Source organism: Anopheles cruzii, chromosome 3 (genome assembly GCF_943734635.1).
Source record: "Anopheles cruzii chromosome 3, idAnoCruzAS_RS32_06, whole genome shotgun sequence".
Classification (NCBI taxonomy): domain Eukaryota; kingdom Metazoa; phylum Arthropoda; class Insecta; order Diptera; family Culicidae; genus Anopheles; species Anopheles cruzii.
Window position 1 is genome coordinate 52,045,482 of NC_069145.1, and position 24,086 is coordinate 52,069,567.

Here is a 24,086-nt window from a genome sequence, read left to right on the forward strand (position 1 = left end):
GCGCGGTTCATAAAACCGCTAAAACCGATGCGCGGCAACCCAAGGAGCAACTATGTTCGTTTCACAGTCCCATGGACTGTCCGTCGGACACTCTAAAGGCAATCCTTTGGACCGTCGGACTGTCCTCGGGACGGTGAAAAGGACGATTGTCAAAAAAAGCTCATTTTATGGAATTTGCTATAAAGCTTGGTTTAAAATTATAGCTCATGCCAAATATTTCAATCTATTATAGCAAAAACCAGTAAAACTATTTTTTTTTTATTTATTATTTATTTGTAAAATACAAAATAATTTCGTTACCCAGCGACGAACGTACAATCGCCGGGTTCACAATCTTATTACTACGCACGCATTACATTACAATCTATACAATCTATATGCACTTAAGTTAAGGTTAAGTCCACTTAACACAAATTTTTGCGAATTCGACGAAATAGATGAGTTTGATGGCGGCATCAGAAGCGGTTTGCGCTCCGTTGGTACTCGCACTCGTTGGTACTCAGCTCGTTGTTTTCACGCTTTCCGGCCAGTTTTCCACTGCCCAGTTCCGTACCGCCAGCGTTGCCGTATTCGTTGAGACTGGAAAATACCGTTGCCACATTCACGCCGGTTGCCTTTATGATCGTCATGGGTCAGGAGCAGTATCATCGTCTCAGCTGACTCCGGTTCTTTAGACTGCCGTGGCCTCTGCGTTGCCTTTCCTCGATAGGCGAGCATTCCATCTTCTCGGCCGACAACTCCTGCGGCCACCGAAGCAAACACCAGCAGGCGACCCAATTGGCTCCTTGGGGAACAACGTTGTTGGGTGGCAAATGTAAAATCGTTTTCGCGGAACGGTGCTCCTTTTTAGTTCATATTTGAGATGTTTTTTTTCAATTTTAAGTATAAACTATTCAGAAATCAACTTACCTCTTCGATTTCTATTTTCTCGGGCCAAAAGTATCACTTCCAAAGTGGCCCACATTATCACTTCACTTTCGGCTAATTATGAAACTCGAACGTTCGAGTGTTGGGTTCGAGTGTTGTTCACTGGGTTCACGCGGAGCAATTGTTTTCTCGAACAGTGCAACTATTTGACAGTTCGTCCATTTGACAGTTCAGAGGCGACGGGCCGAAGCAGAAAGGTGAAATAATAATATCGAAAAAAACAAGGATATAAACAAACGAATTAAACAAATAAATAATAATTGTACACTTGCCAATGAATACATTATAGTTTTTACAACAGTGTACGAGTGATGTGATGATGTACATGTACGATTGAGTGAGAGAAAATATAAATACGAGACAGATTTTACGTACAGCTCACCAAAATTATTAGGTTAAGACATTGTGTTTTGAGGGCATTTTGTGCATCAGTAAGATCGGTACCTTTTCTCGGTTGAGATCAGCGGCTAAACAAATGAAAAATAGAGTGGCTTTTTTGTTTGGGACAATAGTTTCCCATTGTGGCTCGTCCGTAGATCATCCGTCTCGCTGCTCCGATTAATCGGATTCTGAGCCAAAGACGTCAGTCCGAACACAAACAAAGCATCAACTTCTAAGCCGTTCTAATAACAATAAATAACAGTTTCAGTTCCTCATCACCTGATTTGAAAAATGTCTTAAAGAAGGAAGACCATTTGCGAATTACTTGCACGGAAGAAAAGAAAGGGATCGCCACCGAAGCGAAATATTCACTGTGCAAAGGTTATACACAATACTTATTATACTAATTCGTAATCGACCGTATTCGGATAAAGATTCGTAATCGTAAATATAGGAGCAGGCGCATCCAAACATGAGCTTCGAGATTTTGGAACCGCTCTTTTCCATCAAAAACGTCACCACTTTAGTCACAATTGCTCCACCGGAATCGGAACTGACTATTTCTTCGCCGGAGGAAATGGAAGTGCTCTTGGACGTGAAGGTGGAGCAGGAGCCGGAGGAGGAGCCCCAACAACCATCAGCCCGGAGTCCGGTGAATACCCCTACCACGGAGTGCAGCTGCATTGCACGGGTGTGCGACTTGGAGCAACGCTTCATGGCTCGGCTCGACCGCGTCGAGCAGTTGTTACTTGAACGGAACGTCAGCAGCTCCACTCACGTCGCGCCACAGTCGGTGTCCGTGCGCGTGAAGGAGGAGCAGGAGTCGGAGGAGGAGCCCCAACAACCACCAGCCTGGAGCCCGGTAAACCGCCCTACCACGGAGTGCAGCTGCAGTGCGCTGGTGCACGAGTTGGAGCAGCGCTTCAATGCTCGGCTCAACCGAGTCGAGCAGTTGTTGCTTGAACAAGTCCCGCAGTCCTGCGCCCCGCAATCCCCTGCCACGCAGCTCTCCACTGCACCTCGCAGACCCAGCAGCACCGCTCACGCCTCTCCACAGCGAGTTGTAGCCAGTTGCGGTACCTCCAAACTGCAGCTCCGTCTTAGTGATGCTGCCGCCAAGCTTCTTCCAGTGAGCTCCTGGAAGCAGCTGGAAAGCCTGGAAAAGTTGGCATCATTACCAGGATGTTCCAAAAGCGTGTTTTTGAATATGCGGTCGAAAGTAAAGGTCACCCGCAAAACTAGAGGCGGTAATCCGTTGAAGCACATTATTGACCTTTACTTTCGACGGCCGTTTTTGAACATATGCGTCTGGAAAAAACCGACAGACGAAAGCCCTATTGTACTGACGAGGTACAAGGCAACCTTGCGGGTGCTGTTTGAGGTAGTGCAACGCTACAACCCGCGATATAGGGAGGAAGAGTTCCACAGAATTCTACAATCGTATGTGAAGAACTCGTACCAGCGGTTGAAGAACGACCCTCTACGACGCGGTAAGCTAGTTTTTAGTTATGTGTTATAGTGATTGATAATGGTTCTTTTATTTGCAGTGCCTATGCCTAATGATTTTGCAGTGCAATGTGAACCAATGTGAAGTTACGCACATCAGCTGCGGTGCAGGTTCAGCTTCAGAACTTACGCTGAGCAGGCTTCTAGCAAGGCGATGAGCGCGCTGGACGCACGCATCATGCCGAAGCGCACGATTGGGGGCCTCAGCAGCACCAAAAAAGGGTTGCTTCCGAGTGTCGTCACCACGGTACTGCGTTACTCGGGTCCTGCCGACCGGGAGTGAGGGCAAACTGGACAAGAGTGCTCCTTGTTTGCTAAATGTCAGTCGAGGATTAGCCCTAGTCCCCCCAGTGTGTGCCTAGGCCCTAGGCAGCGAGGGGAGTCCCACACGGCGCGCGTTTCCTACTTAAAAAAAAAACAAAGTAACGTCATGTAGCTAAGTTAAGTCATAATTTCGATCCTTGGCTGAAACATTACGAACACAACTGTTGTAGTTACCAACTTCTGGTTAGCTAGAAAAATGGTTTTTTGCTTGGCATTGTCTTTGCTAAATAAGTTTCTCATTCGCTGCAGTAAATATTGTTCATTTTTCTGAATAAAACAATGATTCTGAACGAAACAATGATTTACTAATCATTCTTCGTTGCTAACCGCATCAATCGTTCGTTTTCTGTACGTTGCAGCTTCCGCTGCCATTCGGTCGAAATTTGAAAAATCAGCCATTTAAATAACTTCCGGATTTTTTTGGAACAACAACTGCGATCGTAGCGGCTCGTTCGTAGATCAGCGGTCTACGCTGCACCGATTAATCGGTTTCTATGCGAAAGTCGTCAGTCCGAGCTCTGTTAGTGCATCAACTTGGGTGCAGAACTTTAAGCTGGTGTTAAGCACCAACTTTTAGTTTTAATGTAAAGTTCGAACAGCTCAGTCCGTTCTAATAATAATGAATGAGAAATAAACTGCGACAATATTTATTGAGCATTGATAACATCTGTTGAACATAGAATGAAACATTTTTATTGAACATCTGATCTGGTTCATGGCGTTCACTATTATAATTATCACGACGAACCTATTATAAAGTGCACATATGAACCGTACTATTTTAACATTGATAGGACTGTTTGCATTCATTTTTTTTATTGTATGTATGTGCAAGAGATCGATATCGTTTGACTTTAAGCATTATCAACGATCTATGTCATGAAAGGATATATTTTGAGAGAAAGTAATATTTCATCGGTCAATTATTGGCCGCCAGAGGACGGCCCAGTTGGTGGCAGGTTGGCGCTTAACCGTTTCCGCTGTACCGATTGCATCGAAGGTGTGGGTGGTTTTCCGGCCTGGTAGATAAAACAGTAACTAAGCAATATTTTGTTCTTTCTATTGCAAAATTTAGCACACTTACCCTAGCTAAATGCGGCGTGCTGGCAGAAACTGGTCGCTGCGGCGCTGACACACCGGTAGGCCCATTGCCGAGAGTTTGGGTGGCGACTGGTCGTTGAATTTCTCGATCTATCGCTTCGGTACTATTCGTGCGTGAGGACGAGCCTCCACGGCGAAACATTCCCGATAGTTTTCCTTTAAGGTTAGTTTTGCTGGATCGGACATCCCCTGCTATGCTTAGATCAGAATCCGATCCCTGATGCTATTGAAAAGGTAGTATAAGACGGATTTCAGTTTTCCAACATCGAATTCTTACAACAGTAGTTTGGCGTACCGAGTAATCACTTTCTGTTCCTTTGTTTCTCGTTAGGCTTAAGCTCCTTAGCGTACCCATTATGCCACGCTTCTTTTTTCGCATACGTGGCATATCGCTTTGGGTCGAACCGGTCGATAGACGCGAATCGAGACTGGACTCCCGACGCATCATTCCATAGTCGGAATCAATCGACTGCAGCGATGACATGCTATCGTCACCTTCTTTCCATATCAGCTGCTACGTTGGTGAAGAGTACATTATTATAATTGAGCCAAGGCGTAGTTTCCTTGAATCTTACCCCTTGTTGTTCCGCTTGCATCGATTGGTCCAACGAGAGGCTCTTTCTATAAAGACTTCCACCATTTCTGTTTACTCTGGTCACTGGTCTGGCGTCATGAATAGTGTCGTTTTCTTGCGATGCGGCACTGTTAAATTAAGGCGATTTGATTATCCCGATGTTTCAACAGTTTGCGCAACATGGCATTGGAACCGGAGATGTTCCTGATTCAAACCTACCGGCGCATTCCTCCCCGTCGTACCCGTTCTCTGTCTTTTTCCTCATCACACATTCTCTGATATCGTCTCAGATCTTCCGACGCTTCTGCCAGTCTTGCTAATACTGTAGTAATCGACTGTTGTGGATGAGAAGCCCCGGGCCCTGGCGAAGGACTTTTATGACGCATCGGTGGTGTTGGAATGGGGCTATTGGCGGTAACGGTCTGTGAGAAGAAAAACAATTGCAAAGGTTAGCCTTAATTTGGATTAATAATGAGTGGATAAAATAAAATAGAAGATACAATTTCTGTACTACGCTACAATTACACTACCTTTCCAGTAGATGTGGTAATGGAATCTTTCGGCACAGGCTTTTGCACTTCTGGAGCTAACTGTACTAGCTCATCTACGGTTTGCAAAAGTGTTGCCACGCGTCGGTCACCTTCCGCCTCTATTCGGCGACGAGTCGCATTCTCTCGCTCTTTTTCATAGCGATCCCTATCACGGCGTAGCTTTTCGTTGGCTGTACGCAGTTTTGCGTGAGCGTCACGCAACTCCAACAGATCACTCTGAAGTTCGGTAACTTTTCTTCTACCTTCGTCGATTTCTTCTTCGGTTGTCTTTTTGATTTGGTCTACTTTGCGCTTCGATTCGAGCTTTTCTTTGTCTCGTTCTCGTTCCACTTCGAACAGCGTTTGACGTAGATCACGGGCCAGAGTTGAAGTCTCCTGGACAAGTCTTTGCAACTCTTCTCGTTCCTTCTGCCAGGACAGTTCCAGTCTCGTTTTGGTGCCGGGCACTTTGGATTTACCGCTGCCCATTATTTTTTCCTCCTCCAGCTCGTTGATCTTCGACTGCATTTCCGATATCTTAATTTCTGATGCACTCAATTCCGACACGAGCTCAGTTCGTACTTTGCTCGCTTCGAGGCGTGCTTCGCTTAGTTCATCTTCAAGACAGCCGATTTGTTGCTCTAGAGCCACTATCTTTGTCTTGTCGTCGTCGTCGCTGCTGCTCGTGACCGAAGCAAGACTTCGACGATTGGCCTTCATATCACCAATTTGTTTCTGGGCTGCCTCAACAAGCTGCTTGAAAGTATCACGATCGCGTTTGAATCGTTCACACTGTCTTTGCATTGCTGTGAGCTCATTGTGAAGATTGGTCACTTGCTGCTCGTAGCGCAATCGCGTGGCCGCCACTTCCGATTTTACATTAACCTCGGATGCTTCTAGTCTGCAACAATAATAGTTTGTTGGGTGAAAAAATACTAGGAAACGTAATCGATCGCTAATGCACGTGACGTACTTTACAAATACATTCTTCAATTCCTGCTCCAACTGAGCATTATGCTCGCTGAGCGTCCGCTGTGTTTTATTAATACGTTCATAGTCATCCAACTTACCACGCAGGTCCTCGTTCTGGAAAAGTAAAATAATTATTAAAGCTTGAAGCTACCATTGAGGAACATCCGCTATCCACCACTCGATCCAATCTTACGTCTTTTTTCAGCTGATTTAGTTGGTATGCGTTCATTTCTTTCTCCATATTCAATTTTTCAAACTCATGCTGCTTGTCTTCTAACGATGTTTTCATCCTACTTTTTTCCAGTTCAATGCTAGCGTAGCGGTTTTCGGCATTCGTCTCAACTGTCGAGACCTTTTTCTGAGCTTCTACGAGCTTGCGACTCAAATTGGTATTTTCTTTCACAAGCCTAGTTTCGATGGCTTCCGACTGAATTAGTTTTTCTCTAAGCTTTTGTGCTTCTTGCGTTTTCTCGCGTTCGGAAGCCAGCTGAGCTCGCAAAACCAGATGTTCCTCTTCCATTGTTTCGTGCTTTTGTAGTAGCTCATCAAATCTTTGACTCTGCTGATGGATCTCAGCTGTCAAATCTACACAAAAAGAAGAAGAATAATAGTTTTAGTGATTTGTGGGATAGTAATAAACATAGTAAAATTCTAAAATTCATACTAAATAAAACCATCTCCATACTGATCACTCGCATTTCCACGATCACAGGGTAAATGATTCTCAATTGATCCCGCTTACCTTCGTTTTGTTTTTTGAGCTCCTGCAGAATTTTGGACGACGCACTGTCCTCTTCGCCGACACTGGATTTACTCTTCAGTGTAACAATTTCTCTTTCCATGCTTTCCTTTATGAGTTCTGCATTTTTCTTCGACAGTTGCAACTCTTTTTCAATGTCAACAATGCGACTTTCCAATTTCGCCTTCTCTTTGCGGAGTTTCTCCAGATCTTTCTCGGTTGTCGCATGCTTATCCTTCTCGGCCTTCAGTTGTATATCTAAAAGTGATTTGCTTGATTCGGTAGTTCGCATCTACGGAGAAGCGGAATTAGTTGTCGTATTAGTATTCAAGACATTATATATCAATGCTGCTATACATACACTGCTGTTGATCTTGCTGATTTTATCTTCTAACGCTTTGATCTTTTCATTTTGTTTTCTGTTTTCATCTTCTAATTTTTCCACATTTCGCTGAGCGTCGTTAAGTTTGACTGCGTGGTTTTCCAACGTTTCCCTTTTCAATACGCCTGAAAGGAAAAGAGACCGTGCAACTGTAGAACCCGATAGGAAATAAACGTCAACCGCCAGTACTTATTTCTTTTTCCAATAGCTCTCGTTGCAGTTTTGTCTCCGACAATTCGTCTACAAGTGTTCGCTTCTCCTTTTCTAAGGCAGCGATATTCATGGCTCCCGTTTTGGCAACTAAGGCTCGCAAATCGTCGATTTCTGTTTCGCATTCTTCGACCATTTTCTGAAAGGTGTCCAATGTTGATTAGGTGGAAAAGAGTGTTTGTTTGATATTTAATATCGGCGTTGACAGAATATTTGTTCTATTGATTACATGCCAGTAAAACTTTACCTTCATTTGCAGTTTGGTATGCATATCTGTAGGGTTTTTGGGTGTGCGCGTAGGAAGCTGTTTTGTCGTTTCTTGCACGATGCAACGCAGCCGGGTGTCCAGTGATTGTTTTTCCTTTTGTAGCTGCTCGATGGTGTCATTTAATTTTTTTGTGTCTGCCGCTGTTGTAGCGGATGGTTTGCGAGAAACCTGAAGCTGCAGCGTCTTAATTTCCGACTGATACTTTTCATTATCTTGCTCGAGGCTTTGAGTTTTAGCTCGCAAAACTGTGGCCTCATGTTCGACAACCTGAAGTTGCCGTTTTAAATCCTGTGCTTGCTGTTCCGTGAGCGCATCAAGAGATCTGCAAAATAAAGTCCGCAGGAAGATAAACGGATTATATTTCAAGGTGTTCCACTATGTCATCGACTTGTGGTACGTACTTTGACTTTGATAACAATTTGCCTCCTTTGGATTTTACCAGTGCCATTTCTGCTTGCATTCGCTCAAATTCTCGGTCTTTTTCGATTAACTTCTTGCGTAACTCACTAATCTCATCCTCCATGACGGTGATTTTCTTATCCTGGAGTGGATCCTTCACGCCCGACGATGCCTTGCTGCCTGTTAGCGATGGTAGTTTTCGGCCCAGTTCTTTCGTTTTGGATGCCAAGCTTTCCTGAAGGTCCTTGATTTGCTCGCGGCCTTGTTTGTTCTCAATCTCGAGCTCTTCAATTTTACGCCGAAATACGGCCATTTCCTGTTCATTCAACTCTAACTGGAGGCGCATCTCTGCGGGATCTTCCTCATCGGAGATTCCCTCATCTTTCTCCACTGGTGTTTCCGAGCTTGATCTGGATATTGGGGCAGGGCTTAGCTTTCGGGCCTTAGAGAAAATGCTACTCTTGGCTATAGGAATATGGGGAATATAAAGCAAATGAGCAATGAGTGAACGTTCGTGATGTATAAAAGTTACATCCTCATATGCGATCTCTGTTCTTCTTTAGTAGAAGCAAACTAGCTTTAATCGCACAATAGATAATAGTAACTTGGGTTAATGTAGGTTTTGATTTTTGTGTGAAATAAACAGTGTGAAAACTCTGTTAGTTTTACTAGTTATTGGTATTTTAGTTAGAGGAGGATTATTACTTTTTGCCTTCGATGCCATTTTCTTCAGCTGCATAACTAGAGAATCATTCTCGTCTTCAACACGAGAAGACTTGCGCCGCAAGTTCTCCGACTCCTCTTCGGCATACTTGAGTTGCTCCCGTAGGTCGGCTTCTCGCTCTAGTGAGTCTTGTAGATCTCTTAACAACTGAGCCGGATCTTCCTGCGATCCGCCACGCGTAAGCGATGCTCGCGAGATTTTACTGTCTGCCGATGTTGATTTACCGATATTTCCGAGGGATGGAGTTTTTTTCGTTGGTGTGGATGGGTTGGATGCGGGTCCGGCAGACTCTAGTTCCGCTTGCAGTCGGCGTGCCACTTCGTTCGACACTTTCAACTCATCTTCCAGTTGCTTTATTTTGGATGCCAAATCACCACCCGCTCCTAAGGCAACATTTTCAGCATCAAGTTGTTCGATCCGTCGTTCAGACTTTTTCAGCTTGAACGAAAGTATCCGGCAATTCTTTGTGGTCTGATCGAGCTCCTTCTTCAACGAAGCGTACTCATCTGCCTGCTCCTCACGGAAGTTGTCGTGCATCTCTTCGATTTCTGTTTCCATGTTGCGCAGTTCGCGTTTAATTTCTTCGTTTTCGTCCATAAGCTCCTCACAGAGAGTTTCGGCTTGATCCAATTTTTGTCTTAACTGCTCCTCAACACTTCGGCTGCCACGAGCATTCAAGTCTGCAGACACCTCCTTCAGCTTCGATGTGAGGAACTTCTTTTCATCCTGCAGATCATCAATCGTCTGTTTTTGCTCGTTGACCCTCTGCTGCAGTTTGAGAGCCTCCGAAGCAGCCGTCTTATTCGAAACGGTATCGATCGATGCCAAGCGTCGCAACAGAATATCACTCTTGTCGCGCTCAGCCCGTTCGGCCCTGGCTTTAACCGTGTCTAGTTCTCGCTTCAGACTTTCGATCTCCTCTTGCAGCTCTGTAGTATCGATATGATCCACGATGGTCGCCTCGGTAGCTTCGGTCGTTTCGGTTGTAGTCGAATGCATATCGTCATCAAGTTTCGCTTTTTTGTCTTTGATTGATATTAGGAATTTTACATCGTCACTGCTAGAAGCGGGAACCTGCGGCTCGATGTGTAGGGATTTAACATTCTTCGGTTGAATAGAAGTGATGGATGGACTTGACATCGTGAGGTTTGGTTTAATTATCGACTTTGATGATAAGGTAGCAGAATCTTCAGCACGTTTTCGCCGGATAACGGTTTTCGTTTTACCAGTTCCATCGTCACCGGAGGTGATCGTTTTGTCTTTTGTGGCTATGCTTGTTGTGCTGGGCAGGCTAGGTGCTGTCGACACTGCTGTTAATTTTTGCTTGAGACTGGAGACCTTCGAGGTTCCTGCGGGTGTGGCGGATGTGTTGACACTGGAATCCGGCGTGTCTGGAATGGGTCTACGTCGCCTTCGCTCAACTTTTTCTACAGGTGTTGCTTCCGTTTCCACCATCGATGGCTTAAGTACCATTTTTGCGGATACCACAGAATCTTCATCTCTGAAATTAAAGTCCCATATAATTATAAATATATACTCAATTTACAGTTACTACTTAGTTTTCTTAATTGTACACGTAGCATTACTTAGTTAACGATAATTCTTAGCATTACTAGCCTTTATAATCTTTCTCAAAAAAACTTGCGGTATGAAGCAAGTATGATGAAAATTGATAAAACAAATGGTTCCTGGCCCTACGTCAATGGTTGACTCACTTGTCATGTTTAGGTGGGATGGGTCTCTCTTTGCTTGTGTCTCGTTCAACACTTCCCTGCCGCTTGATGAGGTTCAGTTTGCGAACGCGTTCTGCAAGTGAGTCACTTTTCTCGATCACAATGTCTGTTACAGTGTCCTCACGCTTCTGTAGCTCCACTTTTTCTGCATCCTTCTTGATACTGTCGACCTTCAGAATCGGCGGCAATGGTGGCCTTTTGATAGTGACCGTCGTTGTGTTTGGTTCCTCTAACTACATTAGTGCAAAAAAGACAAGTATGTGAACATATTTAAAATCTACCCACCAAGACGCAAACAATGTACGGTCACTTACGTTATCGAATGTGGTTGTGTGTCGTCGCCTGGGCAATGGTAAGTTTATCGTAAAATCTGCCTTAACGTTCTGTAGGATGTTATCCAGGTCCGGGGTCGAAGCCCATGAGGCTGGACGTTGGTGGAACGATTGCGAGGCATTGGAGCTACCGCCATTATTACTACTAGGACTAAAAAGGTTCTGGGTTGACGTCCAGCTTCGCACAGGTTTGTCGAGTGTGTTGCTGCTTCCACTGTCGCGATTCCTTAACGAGTGATCCAACAGAAATGAGTAGATTTGGATTGCTCTCACAAAATTCCTTGCATGCGCAGCCATCGCCACAAATAGCATACCGCGACTGGGTTGAGCCTGTCAGAACCGGCGTTGAGGCTGTTATATCGTCTCCGTTTCGTTTATTTCCGTGCTCTTTGTAGTCCCGAAAGCATCGTTTACAGCGCGTAGGCCAGCGGACTTGTGGGTGAAATCCGAGTGGGCAAAGCTGATCCCCCTTCGCGCTTGGAAAAAGGTGCGACATGACGTCACAATTGTTCCGACTGGATATGACGAAATGAAAGGCTTTATGTTTAAATCATTCAAATAAAAATACTTCGTTCGATAGAGATTATTGAACAAAACTAGAACTGTTGAGAAAGCGACGTTGATTACAAACATATCGTAAGCGTCAGTTATAAATACTCCCTGACGCCGTACCCTCGTGTTTCGACGAGACCTTGCGTAGAAAATTGAGCCCTATGTGAAAAACCTAAACTACATGTTGCACGTATGTGCTCGATCCCGCCGTTTAATCTACACTTTTCTATGATCACTTGACAGTAGTTTCACAGATACTACCAATATTATTGTTCGTATGCTTCCTTTTTGTTAGCCGGCTACAAACGCCGGGCGGTCTTGGCCGGGCACCACCGACAATGCTAATCTCTAATGCTTTAAAACATTGTGCTTTGGGCGCTAGGACTATTGTATCTTTCATAATTCAACTTCTAATTCGTTTAGCAACAAATGTTAAAGCAACTATTTGTAGGAAGTAAGGTTATTTTTTGAGGTTCACGTAATATCGCAACAACCTAGCATGATACACCAGCGTACTTCAGCAACTACCATGCGTCTCCATTATGCAAAACTTTAACAACTTCTTTGAATATGTCATATTTTATTTATGGCCGTTTTCATGACAAAGTTCATAAAACGCTAGATATCGATGGTACAACACGTCTTCGTTCCCGGAGGTCGGTCTTGGTCATGTTTTTACATACGGCATTCATACAGTGTGAAGCTTCGCGGAGCCTTGGTACGTAGCTTCCCTGTTACTGGTTAGCTGCGCACGCGACGTACAGGAAAATATACATTTAGGACAAGCAACTGACTGTCTGATGAAGTTATCAATCAATCTGGTGCCCAGCAAGTCAGTAACCTCGGCCCTGTACTGTTGTTAGTGTTCGTCAATGAGCAATGTCTTTAGATTTTCCTACTGATTCTCATCTTGCGTTTGCCGATGACTAAACATTTTGAAAGTCGTGAATAGCATCGCAAAGTGATTCAAAAGTATTTGATCTTCTTCTACAATTGGTGCCCCGTTAATCGTATATCAGTCAATGTAAGCAAATGCAGTGTAAGATCGTTTACCAAAAAAAAAAAAACGTCATGTAGCGCAAGGGTTGTTAATTTTAAAACAGTTCATTAATCATATTAACGCGCCATATCTCTTGGACAATATGATATTCTATGCTCCAACTTACGTGCACTTCACCATTACAGCTATTTTGTCTTGACTTAAGGTTTACGTTAGTTTACGAGTTATTTGATTGAATAATAAAATGGTAATTTAAGTAATTAGACCGACAATGAATTAAATAATAAATATAGGGGCTGGAGTAATAATAAAACATATGTTCAATGTGTGATCCAACGAGATTCATAAAATGAGGAGTTTTATGGAGCATAAAACATTAAAGAATGCATCTTACACACACAAGTTTTAAAGAAATCTGCCTTTAAATAAATAAACTTTATGAAGTAAAAACGCAAAAAGTGAACACGTTCGCGCGAACAGTGCACTGATTACAACGAAAACTAAGATTTTATTACACGTTAGACTGTGCAGTTCGTTGACCACTTCTCAAAGCTCTCGAGTAATGGTCCTTAAAACTGGGAAAACCATTTCATTAAAATAGCACCAAAAAGAAGCCCCAGCGATAAGCCAAAGCCAATGAAAAGCAAAAGGATCATCGGTTGGGCATCGTTCTGGCAAGCATCCATCTTGACAAACGTTACAGTACTCGATCGTAAATACGTCGTGACGTAAATATGTATAGCTTCATATGTATAGTTTTAAAATCCTTCTATTGAACAAAGCATACTTGAATTGTGAGGATTGTACTATCGGTTTTGCCGAATATGAGCGAAATATGCCTAATGTAAGCGTTGGTTTGCGATGTTTACTCATTTTTTTCTGCACAAACTATCTTCCTTGAAAAGTAGCTGTTTATTTTCAAAGGACTCTTAAATACAAAACTGGGTTGGTGTGTGACGAAAAAACATTAAATTTTTAGGTTTTATGGTGGTAGTTCATTTTTACTCACCACTCAATGTCAGCACATGAAGAATATTTGAAAACGACGATAAGAATGGCGGGAATATATACTAAAACAAATCACTTCTTCTCGGGTTTCACCTACTTGAAATAAACTCAGGTGAGGTGTCTTTTCAGCGCTACAAACTTGTTACTGCTCAAGAGAAAAGAAAGAACATGACTAGCTGTCGACAGACTTAAATCTAATGGCCAAATTCGTTCAGGCACATGAGTTCATTGTCAGCGTCGATTATCTTTCAAAACATTGTTCTATTTCTATAGATATATCAAGTGTCGTGTCGTGATCTTTAATGTAAACGAACTTTAATTTCTACAATACGCTCTTTCATTGCGTGGAATTTTCGCACATCACAGTGTGTATACTAGTGATTAGATCGCACCACTATGTGGAGTTGAGCAGCACATTTAACGTGCATTGTTACTCGCTGTAAGCCTAGTCCAATTTAGTAGTCAGTTCACGACGCCTGCCTGAGTTGCGTAATAAAAATACGGAGAGCAGTCAGTGTTACTGAATACACTGCTAATAGCTATTGCTCCTGTTACTATTGCTCGTACTCTTTTCATGGATGATGGTATGCTACGGTTTAAAAATAACTTCCACTAAATCTCTCTCTCTCTCGTGCATAATCGGGCAATCGGCACTTTCACTGGTGGTAGTGTAGGCAACAAGTAAACCACACACTAAGCTGCCGAAGATCTTTTCGTCTGAAAATTCGCCTTTTCCAACTTAATCTTCCCACAGAGCAGTGACGTTCACGATGACATGTTTAGTAGTTATGACACGATTAGCATAGCTGCACATAATTTTGATGATGAATATCTGGAATTTTTATCACCTTTATAAATATAGCTCCAGCTTTTCTCTCTTTCTGGCACAAACACACACTATTTGTTCAACTGTGCAGGCGGACGGCGAAAGAATGGCTTTCTTAGTATTCTGGCAGCACGCATTATTCTCAGTACTACACTCACCAAACTGCAATTACATTTTTCTTCGATCGCAACACTGCTGCCTATCCCGCTTACTAGCTTTTCGACAAGAATATTCTTCTAAGTAAAGCGATATTGGATTTCTCTTTGCCGTGCGTAGCAAGATCTTAATGGTTGGCAAAAATAAACTAAGCTCCCACGGTCTCGTTCAACACTATACACGGAGCGACTAACGTGAAACACGATTTGTGCGCTTTTCACTTTTCACCACGAACAAATCACAAATGAACACGATATCGTAACGATTCACAACCGTTAAAATAATTCACAACGAGCACTCATGATTTTATTGCTTTCCGGAATCGAGTTTCATCGTCACTTCTATTGTGCAGCGTAGTGTCGAATTTCAAAGCTATCATGGCCATCAGTATTCGGTGAGATGAACTGCTGAAATCGGACGGAAGGTTAGGAAGTAAAGCGTGATCTAGCTGTCGTACGGCTTGCCCTAGGTGCTACAGATTCTCAACTAAATTTAAGTGCGATGGACACCGCTAACCAAACCACGGCTCAGAGGATATGTTCTGGCGCCAGTACGCATGCTCGAACGGACTTACCTTTTTTGAAAGATCTCGAATCTGTTTTAAACTTTCGTAGAGTCAACATGATTTAAATGCACTGTACGTTATGGTTTTGAGTGACATAGCTGTTAAAGTAATGTCTTTAAATAAGTCTATTCAAAATCAGTATTTTAAAAGAATTTTATAAGGATTTTCTGTATTTGCTTGGCAACATTTTTTTTTTATAAAATACGTAACGATAATAAATGCACTGTTGGCTCCGCTTATTCAGCTATTTTTGCCCTTGGCAGGTTGGTTTCTTTTGAGTTTTCAGATTGTATTTGGATTGGTATTTCTCATCGCCCGGTTCACCTTTGATTCTGATGGGCGCTCGAGTTTTTCACAGATGAATTTTCCCACGTTGACCAGCTTCGCCAGATCGATTCCAGTGTCGATGCCAAGCCCGTGAAGCATGTACACCACATCTTCTGTGGCCGCATTTCCGGATGCGCCACGTGCATACGGACAGCCACCCAGTCCTGAGACCGACGCATCCACCACGGCAATTCCGAAATTCAAAGATGTAAGTATGTTCGGTAGTGCCTGTCCGTACGTATCGTGGCAATGCACAGCAAGCATATTGACTGGAGCAATTTTGGTCACTTCTCGTAACATCTCCGAGAAAGAGCCTGGTGTACCAACGCCAATCGTATCACCAAGTGATATCTCATAGCAGCCCATCTCGAGTAATTTATCTACAACGCGCACCACTGCAGATGGCTTTATTTTACCTTCATAAGGACAACCTTTAGACGAAAAATGCGAGCAACCATTTAATTTAGAACTATCTGTTTTGGAGTGTTAGCAATTTCAGCTTACCTACAACCGTTGAGACATATCCCCGAACCTTAACATTTCTTTTTTTCGCCGCATCCATAACATCCTTAAATCGGGTGATGCTTTCCTCGACGGAACAGTTAACATTCTTTTGAGAAAAGCTCTCGGAAGCCGCCCCGAAAACAGCCACTTCTTCAGCACCAGCCGCAACCTGTAGAGCACGTAAAATGGTTGTTTATACTACAATACTTAATAGGAACACAGCTAAAAACGTACCGCCGCCTGAAAGCCTTTTATATTGGGTGTTAATACGGGATACGAAATGCCTGGCCACTTGTTGATTCCTTTCAGAACATCCGTATTATCTGCCATCTGTGGTACCCATTTGGCACTCACGAAGCTCGTAGCCTCGATTGTACGAAGACCGGTTTCCGATAGTTTATTAATCAAATCAATTTTGATCGAAGCTGGTAAAATCTTTGGTTCATTCTGTAGACCATCCCGTGGACCAACTTCGACAATACGTACCGCAACAGGTTGCGATATACTCTACGGTAGTGATGTAAGGAGTGATAACGAAAGAATGTATAATGTTACAAGTATAAATATTTTTTTAGCAACAGCACCTACCGTTGTGTACATCCGCTGTTTAGCTAGAAGAGGCAAACACCTTCTCATTGGGAACATTTTAAATAAGAAAATGCGAAATTATTCGAACGCAAAAGAAAGAAATGCTGATAAAAACAATAATAACAAATGGTCGTTTCCCGAACGTCAGTTGAAGTTTCGAGAAGCTCAATCCGACTTCTTCTTTTTTTTCGCCTTCGTCTTCGTTGACAAGCGAAACTCTTTGTGTAAAATTAAATAAGAATGTAAAATAAATAAATAGTAAGTGTAATAAATAAATAGAATGAAAAAATAAAAATAACGTCAGCCAAGTAGCATGAGAACAAATCCAATAATGAAAAGGCCTTTTAGAATATCTTACAGCAAGTTACAACTTTGACATCAGCAGCAAAAGCCTTTTTACCTGGAAATGTCAATAACTTCAGTTCAAACTTAACCGTCAACAACAAATGTTTGTATCTTCTTAGCGTCACTTGTGAATAGCGAAACTTGAATTGAGTTACTGATATGGAAAGCGGAAGTAATACAGCGGAAACTGCGAATGTTACTTTCGGCACACCAACCATCGACGATTGGAAGCTCTATTTGCGTAGCTTAAGGTAAGTATTAAGGTAAGGCGTGCAATACCAGTGACTGTGTTAACTTTGGTGGCATTTTTAGGGACGCACCGATAGAGAAGCAAGCAATCTCGCCAGAATCGTCTGAAGAATCGTCGTTTGAGTTGGAAGAGAGTTTTCGAGCGCTTTTAGAACGCAAACGCAACGAGATGGAAGATAAGCAATCGGCCGACGAAAACAAGATCGCAAACCGTGGCGTTGCCACGGGTGGTTGGATCGGCGAAGATTCCACATTTGTCGAGGGCGACTCGATGAGCAAAGTGTCGGATACCAGCTTCGAGGAAATGGAACAAATGTGCGTTTTATTAGAAAAGGCCAATCGTTTTGCCGGTGCTGTCGTTGCAACCGATCTGGTTGAAAAACTGCCCCCGAAACCTTCCGGCAGCGCATTGGGTTTTGGTGACGTCACGCAGATCGACGACATCGACGAACCTTCCGGGCTGTGGGAACACTCTGTGCTACCTGTGGCTGAGGTTCTATCACCGGTGAAGCGAATGCACATAATGCGACCTTCAACAATCATCGAGGAGTCGTCAATCGGTGAAAATGGTATTTCGGTTGACAATAACTCAATGGAATCGTTTGAACCGGCAAAGCAACTAATTACCGAGGAAAACAACACCAAAAGTTCAGTCATTAGTGGCAGCGAGGAGTACCGCACCGCGGAGGAATCTTTTGCATTGGATACGTTCTCCACTGGCAATTCAGACACTCGCATAGACTTGGGTGTGACCAGCCAAATTGCAGTTGTTGTTATCGATAGTAGTTCCAGCGAAGCGGACAAAGAGCCGAGCAAATACGAGGAAGAAGGGACGCACGACAATGAGGATTCTACACTTCCAGTAGGTCACGAGGACGAGTCGTTCTCGTATGTTTTGGATGAAATTCCGGAACGTTTCAATGATACCCTCGAGGAAACAGATTTCATGATGAGGCAAGGAATGAAGCTTTTGGCTATGAAACAACAACAGCAAAACCGTGCGGAAGTCGACCATCACCAGGAAACCATACAATACAAACAAGGATCAAGCGAGGATCAAATGTGTGGTTCTAATATCCACTCGACCGCGTCGCCAAAACCAAACGCTCATCATCATCTCAAACCCGTACCGAAGACCGCACAAACGTTGAAAGTGCACACTCCACAGGAGAAGATCGCGCCTAGAATGGTGGCATCCGCCTCCAAAATAACACCTTTCGGTGTGCGTTCGAAACACAACACTCCATCAGGACCTGGAAGCGCCGGACATAAGCAAACTCATTTTTCTAGCGATGGGAAGTACGGATTTAAAAATCTCCAAAACACGTCCGTGGCATCGAGTGCTTCGTTCAAAAAGCCCGTTTCTCGCTTGCCGCCACTTAAACTTGGGCGCAAGTTTGACCACATCCAATCTCCAATCGGTGCGTATATTAAGAAGACACCGAAAAGCTTACTCCAGGCCAAGATCACCTGTCCACAGAAAGATCTGATCGACGTGCTGCACAACGAGCACGGTCGTGACAGCGAGGCAAGCAGCAAGGAAAACTGTGGAACTACGCTGACCGATAGATTGAATGTGAAAGGTTACACCTCTTCCATTCCCGGAAAGGGTGTCGTAAGTTCGAATCGTGCACACGTTTTAGACGAGCGTGACTGCGTCCGCATTCCGGGTGGTGCAAAAATGCATAAGTTGCTCAGCGGCTCGCCATCTTCGGTCATACGGCACGAAGGGCGTATCCGGTACGCGGCTGGTGCTGGTGCTGGTGGTGTGCCAGGTGTCCAAAAGAAGTTTGATATGACTGAAGACGATAGTATGGCTGATTTGTCCGTGGTTTCTAGCGACGTTTCGGTGCGAATTTTGAAAGATGCAAAGCGATACTAGATCACGGCTAAGAGGTTTATGATACTTTTCTCAAACAAACTAATAAACAAGAAAGACATGCAAGACCACAAATTGTGGTATTATGTTTTATTTGTGGTGCTAGCTCTTATCAGCGGTTTAACTTTCGATTGCACATGATCGTATTTTCCCTTTTTGGCGGGCGGTAATCTTTTGGTCGGAAAACGGCTGTTATGTTTCGGACCGATAGCGTCTGCTAGAAGGGCAAACGAATCGTAGTTGTTCATGGTTGTTGCACTCTGGTCGCTATCAGTGAAATCGCTTTGTTCGTCCAACAATTCCGATTCCGTCATCGAGCGTTTAGAGTTTTCGGGATCATTGATGCCTTTGTTTTGCTCAGTTTCCGCCGATTTACGGTACATTTCTTCAAATGATGATTCTTTGCCAGTTTTATCTTCGATCCATTGCTTCGGTGTGGATGAGAATAGTTTTTGTTCCTCGCTTGTACGACTAGAAAAGTTTGGTGTAAATATGTGGTCACGAAAGTAAGAGAAAAATCAATTCTCTCACATCTTATACCGTTTTGTAAGCTGTTCGAAGACGTTGTATTGCCGAACAGCTAGACTTTCCCAGAGTCCGGTAAATAGGATTGGCTTGGAGTTGTGCGGATAAGGGAACATTTTTCTGGTTGTAATGAAAGAATGATTTTTGCAATGCAATTTCTCTTGGTTGATTTTCAACGGTTTACTTCGATGAATCGTTTCAAAAGTGACACTTATTAGAGTTACCCTGTGTTTCTTTCTTTTTGTGTTACCCTGTGTTTGTTTTGACAGCCGGTTTGTTTTGTATTTTGTGTTATGTGATTCTTTGCCATGAGAAGGTCGCGATTTCTGGAGTTTCTGCTCGTCTCAATATTCGGAGTGGGTGGTGGATTTTACATTTTTCAGCCAGCTTTTCGACAGTACCAGCAGGAACACACTGGAGTCACACAGTCCTCCAAACAAACATCATTGAATAAGGATTCCACCCAGTCCTAGATTTGGACACCTGAAATAAGGTATTTTCACCAAAAACTGCTGAAATTTCGCAGCGAAATTCAAGGCTTGAATCTTTTTCAGAATGTCTGCTAGAATGGCGTTAACGCGAATGTTTCATATGCTGAAAGGATCTCCAGTGGCCGTCGTCGGGTCGACTGTGCTCATAACTGGTACTCTGCTTTATACTTATCGTACCATTTATCGCCCATTCGTATCCCGCAGAAGGAGAGAGGAGGCTGAAGCTATGGCGGACTATATTTTCCGCAAGGAGCAATTAAAAGAACAATGATTATGAGATCATGTTTTTGCATACTGTTGAGCATCTAATAAACTATGTAGGATAATTAGCAAACTTTAATTTTCTTACTGCAACCCAACGTAAAGCAAATACGGCCCAGCCGTTCTTGTAAGATTGAAAAATAAACCCAGCTCAAGGACTAACTTGACTACTTTTTAAAGAATCTTCGGATGAAAACAACTTAATAATGCTTTGTACCAAACTGAAGCGATCATTCCCGAGCGTATCTTAACTCTTGTCGAATATTAGGTACGGGGCACCCAAGAAGATTACCTACGATTTACTCATTTATCCGGCACTACAACTTTCGACTGCCTTGCCTGCCACAGACATTTCTTTCACTGTTCACGATCACCTCCGTTCGTTAACCCGCGATTCTTGCATCGCTATCGGTACAATCTCGCACAACAGCTTAACTAAATTACGGATTATTGACAACCTTGGTATGAGAGGATGTAAATTTATAGTTTCGCTAATAAGAAATCTAACTGAATAATTAATTAAACATAACGGCTTATGGAATCAATATGTTAATTTTGTGGAGCGGTTGCAGCCTACACCTGTAGTTATAGAAAATTAAAACCTAAGTTGTGCGACATGTACAATAATTAGCAGATATTTTAACATGTCGAAGTCACAGCATTATGTTGTAGCATGTGGTATGGTAGGGACCGGATTATAATGTTCCGTAATGGTTACAAAATGTGTTGCAGAGCGTGCGGAGCAATCTTTGAGTGCACCGGAGTGCATGCAATTAGGTTATTAACACACATTCAACCACATGTCGTCATTGCATCGCACGCACGTTCTTCTGGTTCTGAGACGACCCAAGAAATCCCTTCAATCAGCTGCACAACGGAGTGCATTCTTCGGTGATTAGCCTTCAAATTCGCCGTCCATTGCCGAGGAGTGGACGCAACCTCCGGCTTAGTCCGTAAATGAACGTTTATTGTGTTCTGATTCGGGTTAATTCTCAACGCACTAGAGCTGTAACGCGGGCGGCAATACGCTGCCATGATCTTGAACCTCTCCTATAGTCGTTAGTACGATTGGTTTTGAATATCTATTTCATACGAACAGTTTTTCGTCGGCGGGAAGAAATGCTATGGTAAAGATTTTGTAGGTGATGTTGTTATAAAGAGTACAAGAAAGTCTTTTTTCTCATTCATACTATGTGGGAGATTTTGAGATAGTGGCAATTGTGCGTCGAATAGTTGTCACAATATTTAAACCTCATGAACGACTTAATAATGCGACAAAATTATCGGATACAATCCGGGAAGGGGAGGTTTATTTTTATCCATTCTTTAAATAGTCCTCAAATAACTTTAAACAGTTTCACGTTGAACATGTTGAGCGTGATGAACAGTTTGAACATTTAATTGTACACTTTTATATAGTAATTACCAAAATTTTTGAACAAGAAGAAGAAGAAGAAGAAGGATTTTAATAGTACGTAGATGAGACGAACATTTTCGTACAATGGATAGCGGAGATCGCGTATAATCTAGAAAATTCTTTAGATGTCCAAAGTAATTAACGTGAATCATTAATATCGGTGTCTGTTTTAATGTGAAACGTTAGTCACGGTTCGATGAAGGGAGGCATTTGATTTCTATTGTGATCTTATCAATATTGATAAAGTTATTGCAGAAGATTTTTGATTCTTTGTCACTTGAATCGCAAGAAGGCTTATGAGATCACTCATGTATCACTCATGACTCAATAGTATATGATTTATGCTATCATATGAAGTGTTCCAAATACCTCGTAAAAAATTGATACACTTTAAAATACCAAACCCATACTAAATACCATCAGAATCGTGTCCAAGAAGATGTTTTAAAGGGTAAATAAAACATATAAATATTTAAGATGGTTGTGTTCCAGTATTGTTATTCAGTGCCAAGTATGATAACTCCCAAGGATCACCAAAATAGTTAATATATAGTTCAGTTACTTAGTAAGTTTCAGCGACAACGCATGGTGTATAAACCACAGTGGATACCACTTGCTTCAATGCATCATGTATTTCATATCCAGTTAGTCATCAGAACGATTATCTTGAAAACTGATTATTCAAGGAAATCCTTATCTGTTGATAATCCGATGGTTGAAAAGTTTAAATTGATGTGGCTTGAGGTCGCTTACGCAGTATTCGATAAACGACAGGTGACGACAGAAACGGAAACAAAATGGCAATGTCTCAAAGTAGAGTGTTAATGTTGGTAGCAGTTATTGGAATGTTTCTTAGCAGTAAGTTTGGTTTTCAGTAGTAAAACTCATTCAGTTAGTGAAGTATGGTAAATTAATGTCATTTGCTTTTTAATCTAGCATCAAGTGGACAGTTAATGTGTTTTCATTGTGATGACTGTGATGTTCTGTTCATGAATGTGGTGCAGTGTGGTGCCGATCGTCCAATGCTTCCATTCCCGGATAATTCCGAGTCGACTACTACCATAATTCCTCCTACGGTACCGACGATTGCTCCCGAAACAACCACAATTTACCCACCGGAAGTTCCAACGATAGTACCGGAGACTACGACGCAACCTTATACACCTACACCAACTATTGAACCAGAAACCACAACACTGACTACATCTGTTGCTCCTGAAATCACGACGCAAGAAAGCGTTGCGCCAGAGACAACAATTTCTCCCACAATTACTACAATTAATCCTGAAACTACTACTACAATTAGCACCACACCTGGCGAGCCAATTCTCACTCCACCAACTCATCCAACGTTCACGCCGCAGCCAATATCAACTACACAGAGTGGGCCGATTTTGACGCCTCCAACTCATCCAACTCCGTTGCCTGTGGTTCCGGTTAGTTTTGGAATTGTGATTCCTGTTCCTCCGAGCCCTTTGCAATTTGCTTGTCTCTCCGTCCGTCGTAATGGTAAGCTCTTTCGTTTATAGGCTATTACGTTTTCACCGTCCCTGAATTTGCAATCATTTTTATACTTTCAGTAAATAATCGAACAATCGTAAGTAGGGGCTGTGCCCAACTAAGGACCAATGTTCTCGAAACATGCGACTACGCAACAAACGGTAAACACAATAGTTGCGCAGTCTGCATCGGATCCCTTTGCAATGGCAACAACTAAACATTATTCAAAATTTGGTGTAGTTGAGGTCAAAAAAGGATAGTATTACAAAAACGTTAGAAGAAATAAGTTAATTTATGCTTCTGTATACATGCTTTCGACCTGTGTCACATACTTCTAAGAAAACATCTGAAAACACAGTGTTCGTCAAATTGAAATAAAAATTCACACAATTCACAATTCACAAAAAAAGGCTCTTATTTTGACGCAGGTACCCAAAACACTGTTTCATTAAAATAGGAAAAAAAAATTTATTACATGAAATGATGCAAAGCGCATTCGTTATCTATTGTTTGTTACACGTGTTTTGATAAAATTTAACATTTTATGTGTAATGCACGAGTTCGAAATCACTACTCAAAATCACACAAACTTTAGGTACATCCTGATACTAAATTTTGTAGTGTGAATAAAGCTATCTTTTGAAACAAAGTACAATCTTTTAAACAAAATTCTAGAAACTTATCCACCGAATTCATCCAGAATTTCCAAATTCATTCCGAGAGTTCATTCTCCGTTCATTCCGAACTCTTTCCGATGGCCGAAATACAATTTTCCCACTTCCGATTAGTAG

At 42.6% G+C, this 24,086-nt stretch overlaps 6 protein-coding genes across 7 annotated transcripts in view; 3 read left to right on the forward strand and 3 right to left on the reverse strand.

Moving 5' to 3' along the window:
* Positions 1-629, reverse strand: part of LOC128270574 (serine/threonine-protein phosphatase 6 regulatory ankyrin repeat subunit B-like) — a 13,419-nt gene extending 12,790 nt beyond the window's left edge. The window contains 1 exon segment of the mRNA XM_053007985.1: positions 484-629. Coding sequence (XP_052863945.1) covers positions 484-629 — 146 coding nt within the window.
* Positions 630-1,362: 733 nt separating this feature from the next.
* Positions 1,363-3,056, forward strand: LOC128273841 (uncharacterized). Its single transcript, XM_053011897.1, has 4 exons — positions 1,363-1,509; positions 1,571-1,689; positions 1,763-2,798; positions 2,856-3,056. Exons 3-4 carry the CDS (start codon positions 1,781-1,783, stop codon positions 2,897-2,899), a joined length of 1,062 nt encoding a protein of 353 aa, XP_052867857.1. The 5' UTR covers positions 1,363-1,509; positions 1,571-1,689; positions 1,763-1,780; the 3' UTR covers positions 2,900-3,056.
* Positions 3,057-3,822: 766 nt separating this feature from the next.
* LOC128274644 (uncharacterized) lies at positions 3,823-14,687 on the reverse strand. Of its 2 annotated transcripts, none has more exons than XM_053012905.1 (19): positions 14,647-14,687; positions 14,511-14,571; positions 11,417-11,617; positions 11,085-11,328; positions 10,753-11,003; positions 9,019-10,538; positions 8,316-8,778; positions 7,894-8,236; positions 7,626-7,785; positions 7,416-7,561; positions 7,058-7,346; positions 6,509-6,900; positions 6,317-6,429; positions 5,344-6,244; positions 5,033-5,235; positions 4,815-4,941; positions 4,535-4,750; positions 4,223-4,462; positions 3,823-4,157 (listed from the first exon to the last, which is right to left on the reverse strand). In XM_053012905.1, exons 3-19 carry the CDS (start codon positions 11,596-11,598, stop codon positions 4,062-4,064), a joined length of 5,886 nt encoding a protein of 1,961 aa, XP_052868865.1. In that variant the 5' UTR covers positions 11,599-11,617; positions 14,511-14,571; positions 14,647-14,687; the 3' UTR covers positions 3,823-4,061. The 2 variants fall into 2 exon arrangements, with proteins under 2 accessions (XP_052868865.1, XP_052868864.1); XM_053012904.1 differs by having other exon boundaries at positions 4,535-4,753.
* A 716-nt stretch (positions 14,688-15,403) lies between these two features.
* Positions 15,404-16,731, reverse strand: LOC128272429 (hydroxymethylglutaryl-CoA lyase, mitochondrial). The gene is made up of 4 exons (XM_053010236.1): positions 16,629-16,731; positions 16,275-16,547; positions 16,041-16,209; positions 15,404-15,967 (listed from the first exon to the last, which is right to left on the reverse strand). Exons 1-4 carry the CDS (start codon positions 16,683-16,685, stop codon positions 15,492-15,494), a joined length of 975 nt encoding a protein of 324 aa, XP_052866196.1. The 5' UTR covers positions 16,686-16,731; the 3' UTR covers positions 15,404-15,491.
* A 401-nt stretch (positions 16,732-17,132) lies between these two features.
* On the forward strand, positions 17,133-19,104 carry LOC128270575 (uncharacterized). Its single transcript, XM_053007986.1, has 2 exons — positions 17,133-17,224; positions 17,286-19,104. The coding sequence occupies exons 1-2, from the start codon at positions 17,133-17,135 to the stop codon at positions 19,102-19,104; spliced, it is 1,911 nt and encodes a 636-aa protein (XP_052863946.1).
* Positions 19,105-22,640: 3,536 nt separating this feature from the next.
* On the forward strand, positions 22,641-23,512 carry LOC128270576 (platelet glycoprotein Ib alpha chain-like). Its single transcript, XM_053007987.1, is given in 3 exon segments — positions 22,641-22,653; positions 22,732-23,348; positions 23,351-23,512. Coding segments are annotated over 3 exon segments (792 nt in total).
* Positions 23,513-24,086: the final 574 nt, after the last annotated feature.

Excerpts from the sequence above, each read along its gene's own strand:
- LOC128272429 (XM_053010236.1), bottom strand. The coding sequence starts at position 16,685 with ATGTTCCCAATGAGAAGGTGTTTGCCTCTTCTAGCTAAACAGCGGATG. Across the intron at positions 16,548-16,628 it reads AACAGCGGATGTACACAACG|AGTATATCGCAACCTGTTGC; the intron begins GTAGGTGCTGTT and ends TCACTACCGTAG. Across the intron at positions 16,210-16,274 it reads TAAAAGGCTTTCAGGCGGCG|GTTGCGGCTGGTGCTGAAGA; the intron begins GTACGTTTTTAG and ends CGTGCTCTACAG.
- LOC128274644 (XM_053012904.1), bottom strand. The coding sequence starts at position 11,598 with ATGTCGCACCTTTTTCCAAGCGCGAAGGGGGATCAGCTTTGCCCACTC. Across the intron at positions 8,237-8,315 it reads AAATTGTTATCAAAGTCAAA|ATCTCTTGATGCGCTCACGG; the intron begins GTACGTACCACA and ends TTTATTTTGCAG. Across the intron at positions 6,430-6,508 it reads TAAATCAGCTGAAAAAAGAC|AACGAGGACCTGCGTGGTAA; the intron begins GTAAGATTGGAT and ends TTACTTTTCCAG.
- LOC128273841 (XM_053011897.1), top strand. The coding sequence starts at position 1,781 with ATGAGCTTCGAGATTTTGGAACCGCTCTTTTCCATCAAAAACGTCACC. Across the intron at positions 2,799-2,855 it reads GAACGACCCTCTACGACGCG|TGCCTATGCCTAATGATTTT; the intron begins GTAAGCTAGTTT and ends TTTTATTTGCAG.
- LOC128270575 (XM_053007986.1), top strand. The coding sequence starts at position 17,133 with ATGGAAAGCGGAAGTAATACAGCGGAAACTGCGAATGTTACTTTCGGC. Across the intron at positions 17,225-17,285 it reads CTCTATTTGCGTAGCTTAAG|GGACGCACCGATAGAGAAGC; the intron begins GTAAGTATTAAG and ends TGGCATTTTTAG.